Here is a 19161-nt window from a genome sequence, read left to right as displayed (position 1 = left end):
ACTATGAAGTTGTTTCAATTCATTGTAAAAGCTGTAAAAATTGACCAACATCATCAATGTAATTTGACTGTCATATAGGCCTATACAATATTATAGGCACAATATGGCACAATATTATTTTGATTATTGAGGTCAAAAGCTTAAAACAGTCATGCACATTCTCAAATTGTATACACGACTTCATTAATTGGATTTCAATAAGTAAACCCCTGAATACAATGCTGGTTAGACAAAAAAGATTAGGATAGAAAATATTGTATGTGCTATAGGTAGCACATAAAAGCTTTCCCTGTATGGGAGATGCGCTCGGGTCAACGGTATCGACGTCTCACCCATCGATCAATGTCTTAACTGCTAGAACATGTTACACTATCACACATTTACACAAACGTGATGTACTTACCGAGTAAAAAAAACAAAACATTTCAGAATACACAATGTGTGCACATCCCGCACCCATTTTCAAGAGATGACTCTTTCACGCTAAGTGCGCAATAGTCTCTTCCAAGATCTTCAGCCTATACCTGAGAATCAGTGAAAATTACAGTCACAGTCACATCTATCTTTCCCTCACTCATAAGAGCTTACCAAATTCCTCTTCATGTAAGCACTGGCGGTTGAGACAGGGGAGAGGGAATGCTAAAATGTTCCACCGCATAGTGTGCGCCCCTCTCTCTCTCTCTCTCTCTCTCTCTCTCTCTCTCTCTCTCTCTCTCTCTCTCTCTCGCTTGCTCTCGCTTGCTCTCTCGCTCTCTCTCCCTCTTTGTCTCTACATGTCAATCTGCAGATATTAAATGCGTGGCCGTGAATCCTTCTCTCTATTTGGACCTCTCCTCAACATCACAGTGAAAAGAGAGCCGTGGGAAAACGTAAAAAATAAATCTTAACTGCAGCTGTTGGGGCTGATCGGGCGTGAAGGACAAGTCGACCCACTATCAGGTAAAGAAACGCTGTGCTGTTGTATGAGAGGAATGGGTTTCTCAAACAACAAGACAGGGTAAAGACTTCAAGGTTTGCCCAATGTTACTCATCGGACTTAGCTAATGCGTGCGTAAATGTAACCATACAGTGCGTCTCCATCATACATGGGCATGAGTGAAAACACATTATTCTATTATTCTACCGACCCAACTGCAATAGTTATTAATTGCAGTTGGAGTATTACAAATGTAGAAGTAAAGTTTGTATCAACATTTGCTATAAATTGTTATTCTTAATTTTTTTCAAACATTGGAAATTACAACACAGGCAGTTGGCAAAAATATAATTTCAATATATTCCAATAAAACACATCTAAATGGTGTTTATTTATTTAGGCTTGGTTAATTGGACATCATGTATTAGAAAATGACGCAGTGTCTGTATTACGGTCCATCCTCTACGGATTGTGGTCTGACCAAGGACGCAATAATTAAGCCTATTAGAGGTTGCAGACAAGGGACGAAAGGGGATTTTTTGTATATATTGCTTGGGCTTGGTCGGTTCTGAAACCAAATTAGGCATAAACAGACCCAGTGAAAGGCTGCTCACACCTCTGTCTATTTCAGTCATTTTATGAAATGGTAAATGTATTATCCCCTTTTGGCTTTAGATTGTAATTTGTTTTACATGCAAATGTTGCATCTCATTCAATATTATACAGATTTTTACCTGTGATATGACAATATCAGATATATAAAAATGTAGCTCTTGTATACAAGCATTTCTAAAACGTGTCTGTAAATAGTGGCATAGTGGCATTCCAGGCCAGTGACTACACTTGCTGCCTGACTACAGCACTTTATTGATTTAAATATGATATTCTACGTATTTCTTTTTACTGGCTGTCAATCATTAAAGGGGCAGTCAGCAGTAGAAACTATAACAAAACACACCCCACCGCTGTAACGTTTGTAATGTAAACAGAGCTATGGATGTAACCAAATCATAAATGGAGCTGGATTTAAGGACTGACCATCCATGATATAAAAAATATAGTTTTAACCATGTTTTGAGTGTTTGATTAGGTTTACTTTGTTGACAAATATTGGAGTAAAACAAGCTTATATTTTGGGTTCTGATACGGTACGATAGTTGAACTAAGCTCATGAGGCATTTAAAAGTTATATTCTTCAAAAATCCATGGGTGCATATCATTACTTTATAAATCCAAAAATGTATGTAGGAACTGTTGATTGCCCCTTTAAGATTGAATAGTGATGTGGCCCATGAATGTGTGTTTTGGTCTGTAACAAGGTTCACAATCTTATTTGTAAATGTCCAATAGTGATATTGGAATTGATCATTTTATCTGTGTTACTCTGCAGGGAAAACTCACAGACTTTTCCCCCATAAAGGGTTGAATGTCAACTGTTATTATAGGGCATTCAACCACATTATTTGAGAGCAATGTGCAGCTTTTCCCTCCAGATTGTGAGCATTATTTCTGAAGACCGGCACACCTATGCCAAGCATTGACACATAGTTCAACTTTCGTATTGATTCTCTCTCCAGAGCATGACAAGTCCTCTGGAGAAGGTGGTGGCCCAGAAGAAAGAGGCCATCGAGGCTGTGATGGAGAGTTTTGAGCGAGGGGCTGAGGTGTTGGCCAGCGCAGTAGGGGAGCTTTTCCCTCTCTGCGAGGCAGCCGCCCCTGTCCTACGACTAGCCCTGGACAACGTGCAGAGCAAAGAGGTCTTCTATGTCAAAGAGCAGTTCCTGGCCGTGAGGAACAAGCTGGACGTACTGTCCACCCAGCTGGAGGACATTGACTGTGAGATTAAGAAGGGCCGGCTGGATTCCCAGTACTTCTTGGTGGAGGAGAACATCAGGAACCAGTTCCGAAAGTACATGGACATTCTGGAGGCCAAGCCACAGTTTCGGGAGGTCAAGACGAGGCTGTTTCTGGAGCACTTCTCCAAGACCGGAGGGGAGAAGAACCTGTATGTGCTGTATGATGCTCTGATGGGCACCAACAGCTTTGGGGAGTCCATCTTAGAGGTAGTTGAGAGGTAAAGAGTTCTTAACCATGCTAAATGGGCCTTTATGCACCTGTGGTGCATTGTGTTTGTTGAGTACATTAGTTTGAGAACACTTATGGCATTAATTTGAACTGTTAACTTGTGATTATGGTAAATAGTGGTTGCTTCTCCATCTGTCTCAGGTATGAGGCGAGGAACAGGCGCGTGCTGGAGGACTTCTGTGTCAGGATGAAGGAGCTCTTCTGCCTGGGCCTGATTGCCCTGCTGGGCCACTGTGCCCTCACCAAGGGCCCCGATGAGGAGCAGGAAACCATCCATGACTGGAGCAGCAAAATCGAGAAAGTGGAATCAAAGATGAAGGCATGCATCGAAGTCTGCGTAGCAGCCTTCCCTGAACAGGCCTGCCTTGACGCCCAGCGTCTTCTCCAGGAAAAAGATGAATGCAATCTTCAGGACACGGCTCAGGAAGTACAGGAATTCCTCACCAGGAAGTACGACTGGGTGAGCTGGTCGGTCCGAGTGGTCAACCACTCTGGCAGCAGCTATCGGAACTGGCGTGCCGGGGACCACTTCCAACACATGGCTGGTCAGAACTGGTTCGAGGTGTTGCAGGTGAACGATACCAACCTGATGGTTTCCTACAGTACCAGTCCCCAACCGGTGCCCCGCGACTGCATCCGGCAACTGATGGAGGGGCCGGGGAAGAAGGGCGGTGCCCAGGCCGTGGTGGAGGTCCTGGAGAAGCAGCTGGCGGGGTTCGTGGTGCATGCTGTCAGTCGCCACAAGGAGAGCGAGGCCACCTGGAGCTTCCCTGAGGACTGCCATTACTGGGAGAGGCACAAGAACGTGGCGCTGTGCGTACACTCAGAGTGATGCTGATAGAGGTGCAACAAGTCAGACAAATAGGGATCATTTATGTAATCAACCTGAGGGGTTATTCTAAATTCTGAATTGACCACCTCAAAGAGGATGTGTGGGGAATTATGGTAAATGGTGATGAGGTTTTGTGAACACGCCATGCAGTTTGTGCTAGTCATTATGTAATACTATACACTGTGTATAGCAAGAAGCTTTGGTGGCAATTAGATTCACTGTATATAAATCTGAATGTATTGCTAATTTGAGGCAGTGTTACCATAGCCAAGTGTTTACAGAGTATTTAATGAACTGTATATGCATTTTATTATAAGTGACTAACCCCTACCAAAGCGTATGACCACATTTTACTCAATGCTCTCTCATAGTTAAATAGCTTTACTCAATGCATCTTACCCTACTGCTAAATACTCACCGTTTTTGTGAGGAATAACCTTGCTGGCCATAATTCCAAAGAGATGATTTAGCTGAGATTGCAACTGCTGAGCTGTGCTCTCATTTTGTCTCTCTACGACACAGGCTGGCCTACATTACAATGAAAGAGAGCATGGCAGCTGATTTGCCGACCGTGAAAACAACTTGGCACTCAGTGTTCTCTACTGTGACTTGTCGTCACAACACACTCAAACCCTTGCTTCTGAACCCATATCAAGCATGCTGCAGTAGCAGAACTTTAATGGTATTACCTCCCGAGATGTGCCTATTTGTGAACAGATTATTTATGCCAGTTGTTACAGCATGGATGTGAAGTGATGTTTAATTGACTAATCTTTCTAATTCGCACTAATTCTGTCATAATAAAAACAGCATCCAAATTCTACATTTGTCATTATGCTTTATGACAGTAAACAGCAACACGTCAGCTGTTATTGGATGTATATCTGAGTGTGTCTTGCCTGTCTTGTGTAAACATGTTGACGTCTATTGCCATTAAAGCAAGCTAGTGCACCCACACTCAATGGGGCCTCTACTAATTGAATTGGTATTTGCACATAAGTCAGCGTTTCCTGACCACAGCTTTGATTTGATAGTCTGTGAATAACCATTGGCTGCGCTAACGTCCTGAAGACGAGCTCCAAAGTGCTTGGATCAGCATGATGGAATCACACATTAGCCGTGTTGGAGGTGGAGAGCGGTGGAGACTGACATAATTTCTGAGCCAGTGGAGTAGCTATATGGAACTGCCAGGGCTTTAGCCTCAGTGCTACGCTATCGTAAATCAAGCCTGTCAAAATTCATTGAGTCTGTAATATACAGTGCAGTAGGAAATATACCTTTTTGAATTGTCCCCTTGTCTTCCATGTGTGGGGAAAACAGGGATTAGGAGATTTCTTATTGTTTACTAGGGTGGCTTAATAGGGTAAAATTGCTCATCTCTGAAGGTCGAGTTTCTTAGGCAAGGGTATGAGTTCCATAAGAAGGGTCTCATTGATCATACATTTTCCACCATTGAAAAACAGGTGGTGTGTTGAAAAGAGATGTCCGCAGACCAATGGGTGTGTCAAATAGAGACCATGAAAAAGCACTTCTCTTCAAACACACCAGAAAACCTGTCCTGCAGACTACTGGTGAAATGCATCATCACAACAGGAAAAACAATGCCTCAAAGTTGAATTCCATTGCCAACTTTTCACCAGGAGGACGGGAAATTGGGGTAAACAGGGCATCCCTGGACATCATTTTGCTCTTCATGCAGCCTAGCAAAGTTGGCTATAGTATATAAGTATGGAAATAATTGCAATGTCTCGATTTATAGGCTATTTGGGTTCATGTGTTTTAGTTTAGTTTTTTAATACAGGAGTGGAGCCATGTTGTCACTGTCCATGGTCTGTTTATCACTGGGTTGGTGGTTAGTTCAGCTCTTATTGCAGAAACCATACAGCATAAGCCCATGGAACCTCTTATATTCATTAGTGGTTCTGTGGGCTTTCCTTGGTAACATCTATTGATCCATGGAGATCTACTGTTGCATAAAGAGCTTTCCCTGTGATAGCATGTCAATTCCAACTGCCAGTATGGAACTAGCAAATCTTCTGTTTGCTAGCCTGATCTATTGAGGGAATCTTCTTTGTGGTGAAGGAGCCAAGGTTACCTTGTTCATCTGGTTAGAAATATTATCTGGGTTTCTCCATAATGAATGAGAAAGGTTGTGAGGTGACATGGAGCCGGTGCTACTCTGAAGACAGAGGGCGCTATCAACAAACAGATCAAGAGGCTTCTCAATGACCTTGTCCAAGACTCCCTCAGAATGACACATTTTGCGTGGTGATTCTCCACAATATACAGCTGTCTCAAAGTAGTTATGGATTCAAATTTGAGGCTATTAACAACATATTGTACATGACCATGTTTGATTTTTCATACCAGATTATTTGTAATATGTGGTAAAATGTTAAACCTTTCAAAACCTGAAAATAATCCTATTCTGAAAACATTTTCCAAAACTGCTTGATTTTTACTTTCACTTTCATAAAGTATTTGAAGATTCACATATTTAAACAGGACCACATGTAGCTGATGTAAGCAGTGGCACTGCTGAATGTCAGAGTATTGATCCCTGTCTTCCATCTCCAAATCGCCCCTAGATACAGATGAAATAGAAAAGAAGTGACAGCTGACATTTCCATTGGAATCTATGCCTATACACTTCCACTCTGTGACAATCAGCATTGAGTAGACAGGACACGAAATCCATCATGTTGTTTGCACAGAATGGCTGAGTCCCCTAATGTTGGGAGACATTAACGAACAATCAGCAACAGGTTTGTTGGACTTAATATTTTAACCTGCTTAGGCATTCTAATAAACCCTATCTAGTAGATCTAAAGGCTTGTTTGGAGACATGTTCTTCTCCTTCCAGCCACATCTACCCGTCTCCAGGAAAAGATAGCAGCCCATATTAATATTTCATAAACAAATGAGTGATTTGATGGAGGACAGCATCAGATTGGCCCTGGAGGGTCTGGATCAATGGTAGGATGGCTCTGCCCGGCTGTCTCTGCCAATCCCTGCCCAGCATAATGTTATTACCCATCAGTCCGAGTGGACCATCGACCAGCCCGCTGCTCTTTAAGTTGGCTAATCCGATAAAAAGCATTAAAACATTTGTTCAGTGACACACAGCAGCATGTCCAGCCCAGCACTCAGGATCGACTCTGTAAAAGGTCTCTATCCTGGCTGGAGGATCTGCATTTAGAGGTTGGGGCTGTAGTCTTGTGAGTGTTCAGCTACGCACTTCTCTAGGAGTAGTGGTACTCTATATGTGACTATGAAATAGTGTATGGAATGTCTGTAGAACACATCTGTATGGTGAAATACCATGGGGAAAGTTTTTCCAGTGAATACAAAACATGTGTTTTCGCCATCTGCACTGCCTCAAACAGTTCCCTGATGTTGCGCAACACTTCCGCTCTCCCCTCATGCCCTCAGTGCTCTCCTCTCAAGGCCCCATGAAGTTTGTGTTAGCAATACAGCAGTTAGTAGTACAGACTAGACCTCCCCCAGCCAAATCAGAAAGTCATACACCAAGTCAGCAGCCAAGAATCTCAGCAGATGTGTCTGTGTCATGGCTGTCATTTATCTCTCTCATTATGCCCTCTCTACTCTCTCTCTCTCTCTCTCTCTAGGAGATAAGAGCCAGAACTTCTTGTTTGCTCTCCTCCCCCACACTTACCCTCCTCCCCAAACTACACACATAGTAGTTCCTCTTTTGTACTGTCCAGCACATCAAACAATTCAGTTAGTAGACTCCTCTACTGTAGCCTTGTATGAGCTGGGTTTTAGGGGCTACTGAGTGTGTGTGGGGAGGGGGCTAAGATGCCTTCCCCCTGGGGAGTATTGGGAGTGTGAGCGAAAGCGTGAGAAAGAGGAAATGGAGGAAGGGAAATCAGGAATCCACACACCAGCGATCTATGATCGTCAACGCACAGGAAGTAATAGTTAGGAATCTACATAGAATCCCCATCTAAACAATCCACGTCATAACTGTCTGTTTGGCTTCCTAATTAGACAGTAGACTTTCAGGGAAATTGTCACATGTGCAGTAGAGAACCAGCTTCAACCTCAGTCTGGGTGGTTCCCTGTAGCAGGACTATAAATAGTCCCCCAGGCTTGCTGTTATTTGTCTGTCCACAAAACCATTAGCGAATTAAAGTTGTAATCTGTATATTGATCTGAACAACCCAGTGCACTCTGTAAAACATGTGCTTTCTCTGTTCTCTCTCTCCTCACTCTCTTACATACACGTACACTGTATGTACAACCAGTCACTCCAGAACTTCAGCATTGATCAAATACAATACATATTCTTCAAATTGTTTGAATTTCTTACCTGTTCCTTTGAGATTGACACCATTGCAAGTTCCATGTGTGCAACATGAATGGTGTAAAATTGTCTGTCTGTAAAACAAATTAAAATTCTGGATCACAACAGTGGTACAAGTATTACTGTATCTAACTATTTAGCGGACTTTGGTGGACACTCACGGTTACCCTATGTGGTCTCTCTATTAAGTGCTGTGGCACTCCTCTCTTCCTATGAATGGTATTAGTGTTTGGCTGGTATAGAGTGGGCCTGTGTGTGGAAGACTGGGGTCCACAGCAGGGGGCCATGGCCAATGACACTGGAACAATGAGGCATGTGAAGGAATCACGTGACTGTCTAGCTGACCACCTACCCCACTCAAATACTGATGAGGCCAGATTCTAAAGAGAGCTACACTGCCTCACTGGGTTGTGTGAAACTCAATCAAGCAAATAGACCTCAGAATATGATTTGAGACACAATAGACAGTATAATCTGGTTACAATAAAACAGATTATTGGAATGTAGCTGTTGTCCACATTTTCTAACATTGCTCCTACCTGCGTGTATCAGATACATTTTAATGTATAAGCCACTCTGCTGAAACTTACAGTAAAAGGCAATCCTGAAATTAGAGGCCAAAAACATATGCTTAAACAAGATTCACGACAGTCAGAGTAATTTCATTTACAATATGCATAAAGTCTGAAGGTGGTTCGCTTGGTTTGTAGGGGCAAGGATGACCTTTGGGGTGAATTTGTCTGCAATCAATAAGCTGCCCTATCCCAGCCTCTGAACCTTTATCTGTTTCCTCTGATCTAGCCCGAGTTTGTATCGATCCGTGAGACTGACTGATGGCCTGGGCCTGTCTCTGTGATGGAGACTCAGACAAGCATCCCTCACCACTAGGGCAGCTGTGTGCATACAGATCAGTGGCTTCCCACTGGGCACTGACGTCAATTCAACATCTATTCCACATTGGTTCAATGTAATTTCATTGAAATGGCGTGGAAACAACATTGATTCAACCAGTGTGTGCCCAGTGGGTTATGACTCAAATGGGTCAAAGTTCAGTTAGCACACAGCATTTATGGATGATTAGCCTACTGTACATAACAACACATGACAAAGGGGGAAAGGGAGAGTGAGAAATTGTATTTGTTAGTGACGTTAATCATTATCAAATAGTTCATTGCAATAGCAGCATTTGTTTGGATGTTAAATGAGGAGAAAGAGTCATTGATGTGAGTAACCAGTCTTGTTCAGCAGCAATACATCCAGGAATATCAAGCACACTGGTAAAAACACTGGTGTTGCAGTAATTAACATTTACCAACAGATGGCAGTAACGTGCCATCTTACACCCATAACGTCTTCCCTTTTATAAAATAGGACAGGAGATGTCAATTCACTAACAAAACAAACCTAGTAATAATATCCAACATGAACAGTTTAGTTTTTTTCCAGGTATAAAATAAACAATACATTTTGATAGAGTCTTCACTTTTCCCATTTCTCTCTTTTTTAATAATCTGTCAGTATTATAAGACAGGATAATCATACCAGATAGGACAGGCTGATCCTTGCCCCCGGCACATAGACTATTGCAGCATAGATACTGGAGACTGAGACAGGGGGGTCAGGGACACTGTGGCCCTGTCCGACGATACTGCCGGACACGGCCTACCAGGCAGAATATAAGCCCACCCACCTTGCCAAAGCACAGCCCCCACACCACTACAGGGATATCAACTGAACACCAACTTACTACCCTGAGACAAGGCTGAGTATAGTCCACAAAGAACTCCCCCATCGCACGGGCACAAGGGAGTGCAAAAATTGACAGGAAGATCACGTCAGTGACTCAACCCACTCAAGTCGAGTATAGCAAAAATAGCCTGGCACGACGTGATGCACCCCTCCTAAGGACGGTATAGGAGAGCACCCCTTTAACTGGGTCCATGGCAGAGAATCCCAGAGGGGAAGAGGGGAGACTGCCAGGCAGAGGCAGCAAGGGTGGTTCATCACTCCAATGCCTTGCTGTTCACCTTCGCACCCCTGGGCCAGACTACACTCAATCATAGGACCTACTGAAGAGGACCTACATTCCATAAAAATTATAGGAACAATGAGGAGGCCTGCGTCTTGTGACCATAGCGTACGTGTAGGTATGTACGGCAGGACCAAATTGAAGACATAGGTAGGAGCAAGTCCATGTAATGCTTTGTAGATTAGCAGTAAAACCTTGAAATCAGCCCTAGGCTTAACAGGAGACCAGAGGCTAGCACTGGAATAATATGATCAAATTGAGATCAGACTACAGAGTAAAGCCGAAGTCCTTCTCAGTCTTATTTGAGACGACTGTACAACCCCCCCCCAAAAAAGGTATGTACAGGATTTGTTCTTTTCACTCTGTCATTTAGGTTAGTATTGTGGAGTAACTACAATGTTGTTGATCATCCTCAGTTGTCTCATATCACAACCATTAAACTCTGTAACTGTTTTAAAATCACCATTGGCGTCATGGTGAAATCCTTGAGCAGATTCCTTGCTCTCCGGCAACTGAATTAGGAAGGACACCTGTATCCTTGTCGTGACTGGGTGTATTGATACACCATCCAAAGCCTAATTAATAACCTCACCATGCTCAAAGGGATATTCAGCGTCTGCTTTTAAAATGTTTACCCATCTACCAATCGGTGCCCTTCTACGCGAGGCATTGAAAACCTCCCTGGTCTTTGTGGTTGAATCTGCGCTTGAAATTCACTACTCACTACAATTATTTTCCAATGGGAGTTGCTCATGTCCGGGATGACAGGTGCAAAGTCCTCTTAACAGTAATACTTTTTAGTTTGAATAACCATCCCTCATTCCAAGTAACTCAACAATACACTGTGGTCATGTGGATTAAAGGAAGGTTTCCTTTTATATAAACAGCAAACAGTTATTACCTATAACTGCATTTTCATGTGTTTGTCAAATGGCATTTTTCTTGTTTAGTCTCAGTCTTTTAGTAAATGACTGTATAATCTTTCTAAATTGCCTGCAAATGAAATACCAGTGAAGTGAGTGGCAAACAATAATCCAAAAACTGGACTACTGTGCCAATCAGGGTGTAGTGTGAAATCCACACACCTCTCATCATGACATGAAAGACTCTTCCAGTTGTCCCTCACCCAACCATATTCAGGACAAACACATTATAGACCAAGGACATCATGTATTATCTTTCTAAATTGCGTTTACATACGTTCCTCCATTCATTGCCCAGTATGATTCCTGGCTTGTTAAAACATAATGTACTCTCTGTTGTTTTGACAAGAACACGTTCATTACGAATATGTTTAATTACTTACACTATAAGGTAAATTACGCTGTTATTCAATTCAAAATGTATTGCCTATATATTTCAACTGCAAATGGCAAGCGCTGATGACTGAAAACATTGAAGCAGGAAAATGCTTGCCACAATGATTTTAGTCACACATTCTAATTTAGCTAGCTAGCTAACTAGCTAACAATCTTATCTCATCATGAATGAAGCAAATGGCCTGAAAAATAGATCTGCACCAGCTAACTAAATAAGCACACTAACATAATAGGTCCAGACAGTAACAGTGTTATTTTTCTATGAAGGATGAGTCACTGTTGACTTTGGTGCCATTCCAGTGTTTGCATATTTGTAGCACAGATTGCTTTTGCTAGCTAGCTAACTGCTAGGCTAACTACCTTGCTGGCTAGATAGAGCCTAACTACGCTGAACAAAAATATAAACGCAACATGTAAAGTGTTGGTCCCTTGCTTTATGAGCTGAAAAGCATGTTTCTCTCAGATTTGTTGCACACATTTAGTTTACATCCCTGTTAGAGAGCATTTCTCCTTTGCTAAGATAATCATTCCACCTGACAGTTGTGGCATATCAAGTTGCTAATTAAACAGCATGATCATTATGCAGGTGCATCTTGTGCTTGGGACAATAAAAGGTCATTCTAAAATGTGCAGTTTTGTCACACAACCCAATGCCACAGATTGTCATAAGTTTTGAGGGAGCGTGCAATTATCATGCTAACTGCAGGAATGTCCACCAGACCTTTTGCCAGAGAATGTAATGTTAGTTTCGCTACCATAAGCCAACTCCAACGTTGTTTTAGAGAAGTTGGCAGTATGTCCAACCGGCCTCACAACTGCTGACCATATGTATGGCATCGTGTGGGTGAGTGGTTTGTTGTTGCCAACGTTGTGAACAGAGTGCCCCATGGTAGCTGTCGGGTTATGGTATTGGCAGGTATAAACTACAGACAACGAGTACAATTGCATTTTATCGATGGCAATTTGAATACAGAGAGATACCGTGACGAGATCCTGAGGCCCATTTTCGTGCCATTCATCCGGCGCCATCACCTCATGTTTCAGCATGATAATGCACAGCCCCATGTCACAATTCCTGGAAGCTGAAAATGTCCTTGTTTTTCCATGGCCTGCATACTCACCAGACTTGTCACCCATTGAGCATGTTTGGGATGCTCTGGATTGAGGTGTACGACAGTGTGTTCCAGTTCCCAAGGGAAGCCAGGCTTCCCCAAAAAATTTACCAAAAAAACAACAACACATTTTTATCTTTTGTCTCTGTGTTTCATAATTTTCCTTCAATTCGCAAGAGACTGAATGTATGTCACAGGAGAGAGCATCCGAGCGAGCGGAACAGTGCCCCTCTGTCTCTCTACGTGTAGACCATCTATCTGATGCTGTCTGGTCTAAATGAGTATGACATTGTTGCCTCTCGTAGCATTGAAGGCAAGGGAAGCCAGCAAATATTTGTAATTCTTCCATTGTTGTGCCCCTGGCCTGAGAATATGGTTGTTCAATATGTAGCTAGATGTAGAAGGCTAATGTTAACTAGCTAACGTTGCCAATGAATGGAAGTTAGGCTAGAGAGCAAGCATTTTAGCCAGGTAGCCTAGGACAACAAAAAATAAAAGCGTGTACTGTGGCTTCCCCAGTGATTTTACCCACGCACTGCTACTGCATATGGCAGCAAACAGAAGCATGTCAACATATCAACTTTCCCCACAGTAAAGTTTAAGAAATGCTGTGCCATTATGCAGAATTTAAATTGTACAGCCTTTTAACTTGCTGGGATGGGCACTCTCAAATGTCTTAATTATAGGCTACTGCGACTTTATCTGTTTCCTATTTGCATCATGTTAAATTATAGCCACTGTCAGTATCGACCATTGATAGGCCTAATAACAACACATATTCAACTGCCTATTTACTGTTAGTTCCATTTAGTTGGTATAGCCTACATTATCATTCCATTTAATTACATTGTTTTCCTTAATTTGCTTCCCCAGTAAATGCTGTCAGGGCCATGTGGTTGTTGTTGTGGTTAATAATATAATATGCCATTTAGCAGACGCTTTTATCCAAAGCGACTTACAGTCATACGTGCATACATTTTTGTGTATGGGTGGTCCCGAGGATCGAACCCACTACCTTGGCGTTACAAGCGCCGTGCTCTACCAGCTGAGCTACAGAGGACCACGGTTAGAGACAGTTGATCATATTCAGAAAAAGACATGTACAGTAGGCTAATTAAATCGTTATGGAGCGGAGCGCAGATCAAGCCATAACAGTTTGAATTCGACGCATGGCGCAATATTTGGCTGTGTCATCACAGAGTTCCATGGTTATTGCTGGAAATAGAGGATATAGCCTACTATTGTACACTATTCTCCCTATTATAATTCTATGTACAATAATCTTCCAACATTACCATGGATTGAAGAACTCAATGTGGCAACTTTCAGAATGAATCAAACCACTGTATTTTTGATTCATCAATATATTTTATCCAGATTTTTTGAAATATGATTCATACATACTTTCCTAACCCTAAAATTCGCCTAAATAATCTACAAGATCAAAGTATTTTTAAATCTAACAGTTTGTGTTGAAACTGAGATTAATATGAATATATTTAGATGTCTTTTGATGTATTCTAGTCTGTCAACAAAATTATAATTAAAGGTACACCGTATTTAAAGGGATGGCTTAAGATAAACGTACTGAAAACCCTGTATAATGAAAACTCCACAAGAAAATCTGTTGACCAGCAAGTGGGAGGGTTTTCAACACTTGATTTACATTTATTCAGAGCCCTCAAGGGAACCATGCCTGAATAGCCCGTTATGCACCAACTACTGAGAAGTGAAGAGGAATTGTGTGTACAAGAAAGGTGCAAATTCCTAAGTCAGAAACAGGCCCTATGCACATAAAGTAATGAGAGAAACAATGTTAATTTCACCCACTTACTCACATTAAAGTTGTTGAACAGAAATATTCAGATGTTATGGGTCCTTTAAAGGGTTCTCCTATGGGAACAGCCGAAGAACCCTTTTAGATTCTAGATAACACCTTTTTTTTCTAAGAGTGTATATCATAGTCTATATTCTTCTCTTTCTTCTCTTCAGTGTTAACTGGACTGATTGGTCATATCAGACAGTGTGTGTAACGGTCAGAGCTGAAGCACAAAGACAAGTGGGTAAGCTGTCCTGTCACTGCTCTGGTCAGGTCTGTTACGGAATGACTCTGAGAGCAGTGCTGCTCCAGGGTGTATTTCACTCCCATTACCACGCCTCAATCCAAATGTCAGATAGCTTGCCTTCAATGCTAATGCATTTCCAAGGTTAAAAGACTTAGAAATGTCCCTTGTATTTGTTGTAAAGGGCTGCTTGGCTTTCCCTGTTTCTGCTCTCTTGCAGGCATGCACACACACACAAACGCACACACAGACCCTGTGTGAAGGGCAGTCCTTGCATAGGCAGTGTTTACAGGATATTATCTGTCTCAGTGCCTGGCCCTCATCCCTCAGAATGGGTTCCCGTTGGAATGCAGAGAGGGGATGGAGGAGTTCCAAAGGGGGAGTGATGAGAGAGAGACAGGGAGAGAGAGAGACTACATATACATCCCAACACTAGGAGGCTGGTGTTCAGAGGCACAGCTGGACTGCACCCCCCTGTATATTTTAGAGGTGAGTTTCTTCCTCTTTTCTTTATCTTGCTCCATTCTGTCTATCTCTCTGGGCAGTTTGAATTACCATAAAGGGTGTCAAGTTTTGTTTACCCAGATTTTCTATTCTTTGACCCTTGGATTACGATTCTCAGAGTCAACTATTTTTGTTTTACAGGTGAACACTTCACATATCCTAAACCAGGTGAATTTCTCAGTAAGTATTTTTCTTAACAATTCTTTATTAGAATGCCTTCAGTACAATGTTGTGATGAGTAACAAGTGAATTCTACAAAAGAAAGCATACTATTTCATTGCAAATAAACCTTGTAAACACCTCACAGCCCTCACAAAACGAATACACACCAAACCAGTTATCATTTTAAAAGATAAGGATACAAACGATCCTACAGCCTTCTTAGACTCAACAACACTGAATCAACTATCAGCAGACAAAAAAGTAATCACAAAAAATAGAAATACATTGTCTGATTGAATTTAGAAGGGGGCTCAAAACAGGGATGTTTTCTCTCCCCACTCCTGTTGGCACTGGCAAGTTAACTGCTTGCAGCAAGAATTAGACAGGACCAAAACATAACAGGTATCAGTATTGGTAAACATGAATATAAACTAAACTTATTTGCTGATGATCTCCTAATATACCTGACTAATACTGAAAACTCAATGCCCCCCCTTGTTAACAATATTTTTTAGAATACTAGAAAATCTCAGGATATAAAATTAAAATGTGGAAAAAACCAATAACTCATGATCAATAAATGTAATAATGCTTAGTAAGTGACAACAAATAACAAATATATAAAGATAACTTTATCCCATTACTCAATAACATGAAAGCAGATCTAATTAAATGGCGCAATATTCCCATGAATCTTACAGGTAGAATAAACCTCTTTAGAATGGCATGGCTCCCAAAGTTTTTATAGTTATTTTCGGTATTACCAATTATTCCACCGAACACATTCTTTAAAAAAGTATACTCGGTCATATCAGACTTTATGTGGTCAAAGAAAACGAATAGAATAAAAAATAAAATTGCACATCTCCCAAAGTCCGAGGATAGTTTTAACCTTCCACACTTGGAATTGTATCAACTCGCCACCCAAAGCTTTCACTTGTCACATTTTGTTAAAAGGCACTAAAGAGAAACAATGGGTACATATTGAAGATGTGCATGCTCATCCCCAGAATATTTTCATGTGTCTTTTTATAAAGGATAAATCTAAGAACATTAACAACTTAATTGTTAAGAGTGGCCTACTTACAGTTTAAACTTAAATCGGCTTGAAAATGGCTGTCTAGCAATGATCAACAACCAACTTGACAGAGCTTGAAGAATTTAAAGAATATTGTACAATCCACGTAAGCTCTTAGAGACTTACCCAGAAAGACTGAGCTGTCATTAACTTTGTCATTATGGGGTATTGTGTGAAGATGGTAAATTTTTTTTAAACAAATTGAATCTATTTTGAATTCAGGGGTATGAATACTTTCTGAAGGCACTTTAGGTCTGAGAAAGTATGACGTCATTAAGGTTTGTTGAAATTATTTGTTTTTATTCATATTTTTTCTTTATGTTGAAGGATGGGTACTAAGTCCCAGCCAACGGCACGTCTAGTCCTGTGAAATGTTAAGTTATCCACTGTCTTTTTTAATGTGTCTAAAAAAATCTTACACAAAAGACTTCTACAAATTCCAATGATTTAATGTATTCTTAAAGCTACAACATGTAACTTTTTTGGGCGACCAAATTCACATAGAAATGTGAGTTATAGATCTTTCCCATTGAAAGCAAGTCTAAGAAGTGGTAGATCTGTTATATGTGTGCTATTTCTATGCTTCCCGTTCTGAAGTTTCCTTTTTGCATCTTTTACTTTTGGTTTTGTACACCAGCTTCAAACAACTGAATATACAATAATTTGGGTTATGGAAAATATATTTCAAAGCGGTTTAGATGGTAAAATCATTTTCTACACCAGGGGTGTCAGACTCATTCCATGGAGGGCCTAGTGTCTGCAAGTGTTTGGTTTTTATGTTTCTTCCTCTTTCTCTTTCAGACATTAACATATTTGAAGATTCTTTGAAAAACTATCTGGACGTTAGTCTGTGACAGAGCCCTCAAAATGACCAGTGTGGCAGAATGGATCGTGCAGAACAAGGACAAGATCGAGAAGGCGGTGGAGATCATGGGACAGGCCTCCGCAGTCCTGGCAGCCACTGTGGGCCAGCTCCATCCCATCCTGGAGGCCGTGTTCGTAGCCTCCTCTGAGATCCTCAGCAACCCGGAAGGACAGGACGTCGGCTACCTGACTAAGCAGTTCAGCATTGTCAACCAGAAACTGGAAGGCATCCAGGCTGAGAGCGAACAAATCGCACTGGAGCAGCAGAAGACCTCCTTGAATAAGCAGAACTTTGACCATGAGGCACAAATGCTCAGCCAGTACGAGAAGTTCCAGGACTTTGTCAACGCCAAGCCCAAGTTCAAAAATAAGAAGATGGAGAAGTTCCTCAGCCATTATAAGATCACGGACGCAGACTTGAACCTGGACGCCCTCTACAATGATGTTACTGGGGACAATACCTCAGGTCGCCCCACGCTGGAGATAGTGCTTGACACAGAACAAAGGAGTAGAAGGGCGGTAGAAGATTTCTGTGCCAGGCTTAAGAAGCTCATTGTGGTGGGCATCATTGCCGTCATGGGTTACGCCAGCCTCAAGGAAGGGGTTGTGGGGGATGAGATGGTGAAGAAGTGGCAGGAGTGTATGAAAGATGTTGAGAACCGCATGAAAGCAGCAGTGGACGATTGCACTGAAAACTTCGCCAATCAAGCCAAAATGGACATGGAAAACCAGCTTCGGGAGAAACCTGGAAGTGTTGACCTTGACTTCACCAAATCCATATTGGACACCCTTGTTAAGAAATATGACTGGGTGAGCTGGTGTGTCATGGTCTTCAATGACAAGGAGCGCATTTTCTTTTTCAACTGGCTAGCTGGAAAGAACTACCATGGCAGTGAAGGAAGAGCTAATTACTTTGATGTGATGACCAAGAACAACACCAAAGTGGTGATCTCTTTCAGTGTTGAGCCTAAGCCTATCAACAAGGGTCTGATCCACCAACAGATTGATGGGCAGAAACTGAAGAGGAACATGACGGATGTGGCTCAGGTCCTCAACAGAAGCCTCCCCAACTGCCAGGTGCATGCTGTCAGCTACTATAAGAAAGTGGTGGAGACCAACAACTTCCAAGAGGATTGTTACTACTATGGACAACACCAAAATGCGTACCTATGCATTCATCCTAATTAGCTTTTTGTTTCACTATGCAATGGAAAACCATGAATAAAATGCATTGATGTTTATATATGAGTTTAGAGGTGTTTTTAAACATAGGTCATGCTTTAGCTGGTGATTGTGAGAAATGTAATCTCTTATATTTATTTGCTTATCGGCATGGTAGATTCTTGTGTAGTTTGTGATAGTTTAAACTATCAGGATTTGTATGTGTATAAAAATGTATATGATACATTTTATGTCAGGCTATCTACTCAACAACAGTGACAATGTATGAGAACTTGGTACTTCCTTCTACCTAAGAGAAAAGTAAGATACCTTATTTTACCTACATTTTTTGTATTTCATGATTACCATAATTACATTACCATACCAGCCAGCATAAATAAGCTATTTCTGGGTTTTATTTTAAATAGATTTGCTAAATGTATAAATACGTGTTTTCACTTTGTCATTATGGGGTATTGAGTGTAGATTGCACAGTGCCTTCGGAAAGTCTTCAGACCCCTTTACTTTTTCAAAATGTTTCCTTACAGCCTTATTCTAAAATTGATTAAAAAAATTAAAATTCTCAGCAATCTACACACAATACCCCATAATGAAAAAGTGAAAACAGGTTTTTAGAAATGTTGACAAATGTATACAAATAATACCTTATTTACAGAAGCATTCAGACCCTTTGCCATGAGACTTGAAA

General features: G+C 41.4%; 2 protein-coding genes across 2 annotated transcripts; both read left to right on the top strand.

Moving 5' to 3' along the window:
* The first annotated feature begins 13 nt into the window (after nucleotides 1-13).
* On the top strand, nucleotides 14-4656 carry LOC123488312 (protein rapunzel-like). The gene is made up of 3 exons (XM_045219219.1): nucleotides 14-939; nucleotides 2494-2990; nucleotides 3143-4656. Exons 2-3 carry the CDS (start codon nucleotides 2497-2499, stop codon nucleotides 3831-3833), a joined length of 1185 nt encoding a protein of 394 aa, XP_045075154.1. The 5' UTR covers nucleotides 14-939; nucleotides 2494-2496; the 3' UTR covers nucleotides 3834-4656.
* A 12578-nt stretch (nucleotides 4657-17234) lies between these two features.
* On the top strand, nucleotides 17235-18938 carry LOC123488315. The gene has a single exon (XM_045219223.1). It carries the CDS (start codon nucleotides 17295-17297, stop codon nucleotides 18477-18479), a length of 1185 nt encoding a protein of 394 aa, XP_045075158.1. The 5' UTR covers nucleotides 17235-17294; the 3' UTR covers nucleotides 18480-18938.
* Nucleotides 18939-19161: the final 223 nt, after the last annotated feature.

This window comes from Coregonus clupeaformis, unplaced genomic scaffold, assembly GCF_020615455.1.
Source record: "Coregonus clupeaformis isolate EN_2021a unplaced genomic scaffold, ASM2061545v1 scaf2150, whole genome shotgun sequence".
NCBI classification, from domain to species: Eukaryota; Metazoa; Chordata; class Actinopteri; order Salmoniformes; family Salmonidae; genus Coregonus; species Coregonus clupeaformis.
This window is presented reverse-complemented; position numbering and strand designations above follow the sequence as displayed.